At 38.5% G+C, this 6,988-nt stretch overlaps 2 protein-coding genes across 2 annotated transcripts in view; both read right to left on the reverse strand.

Moving 5' to 3' along the window:
• The window catches only part of stmnd1 (stathmin domain containing 1), a 3,915-nt gene extending 3,543 nt beyond the window's left edge, over positions 1 to 372 (reverse strand). The window contains exon 1 of the mRNA XM_084739276.1: positions 195 to 372. Coding sequence (XP_084595402.1) covers positions 195 to 266 — 72 coding nt within the window. The 5' untranslated portion in view covers positions 267 to 372. The remainder of the gene's footprint in view (positions 1 to 194) is intronic.
• A 1,630-nt stretch (positions 373 to 2,002) lies between these two features.
• LOC146313029 (tektin-2-like) lies at positions 2,003 to 6,278 on the reverse strand. Its single transcript, XM_084739446.1, has 8 exons — positions 6,262 to 6,278; positions 5,066 to 5,222; positions 4,572 to 4,697; positions 4,097 to 4,302; positions 3,587 to 3,839; positions 3,334 to 3,414; positions 2,313 to 2,392; positions 2,003 to 2,195 (listed from the first exon to the last, which is right to left on the reverse strand). Exons 1-8 carry the CDS (start codon positions 6,276 to 6,278, stop codon positions 2,003 to 2,005), a joined length of 1,113 nt encoding a protein of 370 aa, XP_084595572.1.
• Positions 6,279 to 6,988: the final 710 nt, after the last annotated feature.

Genomic DNA, 6,988 nt, shown 5'->3' on the forward strand with positions numbered 1-6,988 from the left:
CATGAATATCAGCTCAAAAGTATTAACCGACACTGACTTTAATACATCTTTTGGATACCGTGGCAGATTATTAGCCAGTGTAGACTACTAATACTAGAATAGTTTAGAGAATTAATGTTAGTTTTGGACTCCACTTCACAGTTTTAGCTAGTTTAACTGAAAGTGGCGGTGGTGTGAGACGGAGCCTAGCTTACCTCGTCTCTGTTCACCTCCTCCGGTCTAAACGGCTGGACCACCGCGGTGTTTGTTGAGCTGCCACATCCCATATTCACCTCAGAGCCACGATGTGAAATAATAATAAGTCCATAAAACTAATAAATGTCAGGTTTAATTTGACCTCGGTGTGTTTTTCTGTGTCATTTGACCCGTGTAGCCTTAGCTTGTTACATTCCTTCACTCAGACTGACCCAGTCTCCATGGACCCGCGGGGTTGCTAAGGGCCGTTGCTACAATAAATGTGACCCGGTTAAAGAGGTGACACCCAGGAACAAACTCCGGGTGTCACAGAGACAGGACACGACAAAACATCGTCTTCACACTTCTGTCACTGCTCTTTATCGGATGTGTTACTGACACCGTAGCCTCCGTAAGACTCTTACCAGGTCTTCCAAAGGACTCTCAACCACCAGGGCTGTAACCAGGAAGTACCTGTTTGAGGTCAAACTGAGTCCAAGACCCCCAACCACCCAGCCACTCATGTCCAAACTCCACCAAAATTTATACACTGTCTTCATTTTTGAGATTACATTTTATTTTTATTTTATTGTAGATTTTGGCAGGGACAGAGCATATTTAACAGTAATTGCTGGGCAAGTTATATAGCACTTAAGTTTATTGCCTGAATATTTTAACGTTCTAGTGCTTATTGAAAGTATCTTGCACAACCAGACCCAGGAATGAAGTGGTGATGGTGAAATACTGAATTATGTATTAATTTGAAAGTATTCAAATTATGTATATTGAGTCTAAAAATACTGGAATCAGTCCCATCTGGACATAGTGGGCAGATGGCCTTGAGGCTGCTTTGTGGGAATATGATTAATGCGTCCCAAATAAATAACCAGTATAAACAGTTTATAGCATTGTACATTTAAATTAACTTTTACATTATTTGGTATTTGCACCAAATTCAATTATATCCCTTTGTTTTGGGAACATGCACCAAAAACACAATATCGCCTGAAATCATCTTCATTATCATCTGTAAACCAAATTACCACACTCAGGGCTCTGTAGCAGAAGAATATAGACATGAATTAGCCAAGAAAATAACCACCGTTTGTAAATTCTGTATTATAAAAACTCCCTTTACACCCTCTGGAACAGCTGACATTCATATCTGTAGATATAAAGAGGGTGGACAAAGTAAAGAAAATTGATGAGTGAAATACCTAAATTTCAACTACACACTGCTAGATAGGTGATTATGAGGTGATACATCTTAAACTGAGTCAGAACTGGGTCCCTTTATCAGCTATTTATCTTTCTATTCTTGCTTTTATCCCTTTATCTTGTTTTCTACTGCTGCTGGTCTCTGCAAGTTACCAACTATCATTTTGTTGTGTGCCTACAATGACAAAAAAGTGTTTTATGTCTATAAAAGAAGTCTTATTCCACATGTTTGATATGAAGACAACAAACATAACACTAAAGACAGCAAATTATATTATTATAAATCACAGGTGGTACAGTAAAAAACCTGCAGATGTGTTCAATATTTCAAAGAGAAGAGTCTCAAAACATGGCATCTTTTGTTTAATATCAAAATATATATATTTTAAGTAGCCCATGTAACTTTTATGCAGTATGGTGAAGGTTACAAAGCAAATTTCAGTTATATTTAAACCTTATATTCTTTAAAACCACATAACCCCCAGCAGAAAACAAAGAGAGTTTCATACTGATTCAAGGCCAGCTGATGTAATTTTGCTTTGCAGTATTTTAATTCATTTTGCAACACCACATGGAAAAGACCACAGGGGTGCAGTAGAGTGCTGAGGCTCTATGATAGGTAAGAGAGAGCGGTGGGGTGGGTTGTGGTCGTGCAGAGCCTGGGCCTGCTGGCTGTGTTGGGCACAGGGAGGAAACTCTGGTGCAGTTGCTGACACTTCTGCACCACCTCGAGAGCTCGAGTGTTTTTGGCCAGTTTGTCCTCTACAATCTTCAGACGCCCGTGTGTGAGCTCCAGGTCCTGCCTGCAGATACAGTTTGACATGAAAATGAGTACGATCAGGATGTTATAAAGACGATGACAGGCTACAGCTACTGTTTGTTGTCATTAGAGAGGTGAGACTGTGATCTCAGTGACTTACTGACAGCGCTTCAGCACTGTGTGAAATCCAGCTGCCATCTTTGCCAGGTCATGTTTCTCCAAAGTGAGGGTGATGTAAGACTGGAGGAAGAGGAAGTTAAAGACACAAAATTTATACAAAGACAACAACAATTGAAAGACCATCGAAGACTCTAAGCTGTTTCTGACTGCAACCATATTATCATGGCATCTATATGTGTCAGCTACTTAAACATAAGACTTTAATGCCACTGATTAATTAAATTTAGGGCAAATTTTGCAATAAAACACAACATTTGAAAATATAGGTGTGCTCTTCTGAGTAAATACATATATTGTCAGTTGAAAAGGACACATAAGGCAAAATTACAATTACTTTGGAGTTAATTTGTCTAAATATGCTTATTAGCAAAAACTAAAAAACCTGGCATTCAAATTCAACAATTGCATTAGCGTGAATTTTAAACAATTTTAGATCACCATCAGAGCATTGAAATAAAATTCAAGCACTTTTCATTCATTTCTAAGGTGCCTTTTAAGCTTTTCCTGCACCTTACAACTGTGGTAAATTACATAATTATTTACATACATTCAAAATGACTATTTCACTTCTTCATCACATTAAATCAAATGTTACTGTGCTATAAACCAGGGGTTCCCAAACTTTTAAGTACCAAGACCCCCCAGATAGCATTAGCTGGTGGCCAGGCTCCACTTTTGTAAGGGCAAATGTTAAAAACCTTCTGAATCTATTTCTATACTTTCTATACTTGTATTAATATACATTGTGTATTGTATTATATAATAATATACACAATAATAATACAAATTATTTAATTATTAAAGGAAAACACACCAAAGTGTCATGCTTCATGTGTATAAGTAGACCTGGGTTCTTCCTTAAACTGGCCGAGTCAGTATCTGACTTGTATTTATTTATTAAAAAAGCAAACTGTTCAGCCAGGTAGCTATGATAAAAGTAATGCAAGTACAATTTCGACCAGTTTCCAGCACTTTACCCAAAATTCAAGAACTTTTCAAACTTTTTCTTTACTCAGCTCATTGATCTTCTTCTGCATGGCTTCGTCTGTGCTGTGGCACTGGTGCTGCTGGGCATTTTTCATCTGTAACAGTCACACATCAACTAGATTATGAAAGACAATAATCCAAGGTTTTGTTTTACTAGTTATGATTAATGACTTAAGCCTAAATCTTTGAGGTAAAACACTGTAGGCGTTTTACAAAACTGTCCTAAGAGTTTATATTGAGTTTGAGGTATGGTCATTGTTGTCTTACATTTGCCAGGGTAAAGTGCATGTTTCCCCTGAAGGAAAACGAGTCCTTCATCAGGTTCTCAGCCGTCAGCCTCAGGTCCCTGCAGTGGGAAAGCCACGTGTCATAGCTCACGTGGCTGGGCTTGCATTGACCGTCAGGCAGCCGGGAGCTCGGGCCGTTCAGGTCATGGGTGATGCATTTGGTGGTGAGCTTGATGGCTTCATCCTTGTCTTGAAAATCAGCCAGCAGCTGAGCGCGGATTTCCTTCAGAGAGCTGGAGAGGAGACACAACAGAGGCAGATAATAAAATAATAAGAGCATATAATTAAACTAACACTGTTTTTTTTTTGGGTTTTTTTTGTGGCTGACCTATTGGTAAGCTCCTCGTACAACCCCACCTCAAATAATACAAACTATTCCTTTAACATAAAGCAGACATGCTGCTCAGGAGATAACTCTAAATTAAGAGGTACTGAGTGGCGTATAACAACAAAGAATACAACTGAATGACTCTGAATGAGTGAGTGGTACCTGATTTTGTTGACCAGGATTGAGATGTTCTTGTGCAGCAGCTCTCTGATCTTGTTGTTCAGCTGATCCTCCTTCTTCAGCTCAATGAGGACGCTGTCTCGTCTCGGGACTTCTGGGTTCTGGCTGTTATTGAGCGCCAAACACTCACTCATGTGCTGACTGTACACCTGCTTCTCCTGGAGACAGGCTTCGGCTGTGAGTTTCACCTGGACGCACAGGGACACACCAGAGCAGTGTTCATATTTAAAGAGTTTCTCGGATCTGCACGTTTATTAGTTACGTCTCCTGCTACTCTGTAACTTTTACACAACTTTTGTTTCCATCTTTGTGCTTTATAAACAAAAAAACTGCAAATAGAATAGAAGAAATATTAGGTTTTCACACTGTTGCGTATCAGATAACATATATGCCAATACCAGTACAGACCAATACAGCTGTGATAGACCAATAGTCTGTACCAGTTGTTTGTACGTACCTGTTCAACAGCAGTGATCTCCTGGTCCATTCGGCCGATGATGTCAGATATCTGCGCCTGCCACTGGCTGACCTCCGTGTGCCGACACCTGAGATGTCTCATTGTGCTGTGAGTGCCAGAGGGGATCTACAAAATAAAGAGACATTACACAAATTGGGGCTACAGCAGGCACTTCCATAAAAATAACTTTTTCTCATTTGCTGAAACTGACACTATATTGATTCTTGCAAATACCATTAGGAGCACAAGGAGGAGCCAGAGGAACCTGATTTTTTCTCCTATTATCTGTCTCATATATCACTGTCAAGATATAGTGACAATTTCAGCAAATGGGACAAAAACATATTTTTGATAAATGTTGCCAAATGTAGCTTTAAGAAACTTAAAATGCAGTTACTCCTACAAATATATTTTCTTAAAGTCTCACTCATAAGTCTAAGATGATTAGCTATAATAAAAATGTGATGAGAGGATGTTGCTGCGGATGTTCATACCAGTGAAATATCTTCACCCAGGGTACAGACGACTTCCTCGTCGAGCTTCAGCACGTTGGTCCTCTGAAGCTGAGGTCTGCTGGGCAGCAGGTGTTTGTTGGTGGACAGGACAGGCAGACTGAGTCTGAGCTGGTCCCCTGTCAGAGCGCGAGGTGACCTAACAGTATGACAAAATGTTCACAGCGTCAAAAAATACATCTTGATTTCTCCTCTGTTCATTTGTCAGATGTATTCACTGTTTTTTTAAATACAACATGACAACAAGACTAAGTATTTTAACACTGAAAAGATGTACTTACAACATTTTTCTTTTTAGTTGGAGTGAGTCCAGTGAAGGAAAGTAAAAACTCGACTTCAGGTTAAGCAGCTGAAACACTTGCTCTCAGTTCAAGCCACAAAGTAAAAATGAAGCCTCTCTCAGAAAGTGACCCAACATTTGGAATGTGTTCGCTGTGACCTCACCAACTGCAATGATGACATCAAACAGCTCATTAACATAAAAAAACAACATGGAACCCTCATGTGCTCCCTATGGAAACATAACTGTTTATATATAAATACACAAACATACATGTTTTTAGAAAGCTGTATCTCCTTAAAGGGACAGTTCACCCCAAAATCAAAACTACATATTTTCCCTCTTACTTGTAGTGCTATTCATCCCTCTAGATTGTTTAGGTGTGAGTCGATGAGTTTTGGAGTTGTCTGCCTTCTCTCCAATATACTGGATCCAAATGGCACTCAGCTTGTGGTGCTCAAAGTGCCAAAAACATTTGAAAAACTCAACAGCAATGTGTCTTTCCAGAAATAGAAACTACTTTCTTTCTACTGTATGAATAAGCAGATCCAACATATAAATATCCTGCCACTGGCATAAATCTCTTGTCTTTCAAGATTTTTTAAACTCTTGCTGTCAAAGGGGGTTTATGTTGGGTAATAAAGGCCCCTGATCAGGACTCAAAAATGAACTTACATACGATAAAAAAAAATCCATAAAGAGGCCATCTCATACAAAAGACCAGTTTTTTTGCTTTCACCAGTGGTGGAGGAAGTATTTATATCCTTTAAACCCAACCTAAAAATACTTTTAGGTTTAAGTCCCACATTCAAGGAGCGTTCATTAAAAATGAGAAAAACCTCTCAGTATAAAAATACAATTCAACAGCAGGACAAATTGTTGCCCCCAGAATGATTACCTGTTGATTTTACGCATCCTGTATTATCTTGCTTCTTCTTATCTCAGGGTACAAAACACTAAATACTCAACCCAACATCACTTACCAACTTTCATGTCTGTTACCTAGCAACTGACACTACTCATGTCACCTAGGTTAACAACTTTGTAACTTGCTTTTAAAAAAAAATCATTTAAACATACAAATACACAAAAACAATGATGGGCACTAAACTTAAAGACAGATGAGTTTGAGGTGTTGGTAACATTTGTAGAGAAACCCAAAGATGTTTGTTTTGGGAAAATTGACAACACTACTCAGGGGAGAAACGAAAGACAGTGGGTTAAGATAGGAGACAGTCTCCACTGTATCTGGAATCCATTGTGTAAAAGAGTAGCTATACGGATTAAACAAGTTAGCAAAGACTACCTGGTGGAAAAGTTCAAATTAGAATATTACTCAGAATTGTTTTGCATCCCCTAAACTGTATTTACCATATTTACCAAACAGTTAAAATTGAACCTGCAAGTTAGAAAGTTTGTGCAGTATGGCCCCTGGTGATAGTTGTTTTTTTAATAAATACTTAAGATTTAATGTGCCAATAAAGATACATGTGTAATATGTTAATATCCAGCAAATTCATCTGTTGAGGTCTAGTATATACTGGGTAGGGCTGTATGAGAATAAATTATCATTTTTATTAATTAGTCTGCTGATTTTCATGATTCGTCAAATCATTTACTCTAAA

The sequence above is a fragment of the Lutjanus erythropterus genome, chromosome 16 (genome assembly GCF_056507025.1).
Source record: "Lutjanus erythropterus isolate fLutEry1 chromosome 16, fLutEry1.hap2, whole genome shotgun sequence".
Lineage (NCBI taxonomy): Eukaryota > Metazoa > Chordata > Actinopteri > Lutjaniformes > Lutjanidae > Lutjanus > Lutjanus erythropterus.

Coding starts and splice junctions, on each gene's coding strand:
- LOC146313029 (XM_084739446.1), bottom strand. Junction 4,303..4,571: donor AGATCACTGCTGTTGAACAG/GTACGTACAAAC, acceptor CTGTGCGTCCAG/GTGAAACTCACAGCCGAAGC. Junction 3,415..3,586: donor TGCACTTTACCCTGGCAAAT/GTAAGACAACAA, acceptor TGACTGTTACAG/ATGAAAAATGCCCAGCAGCA.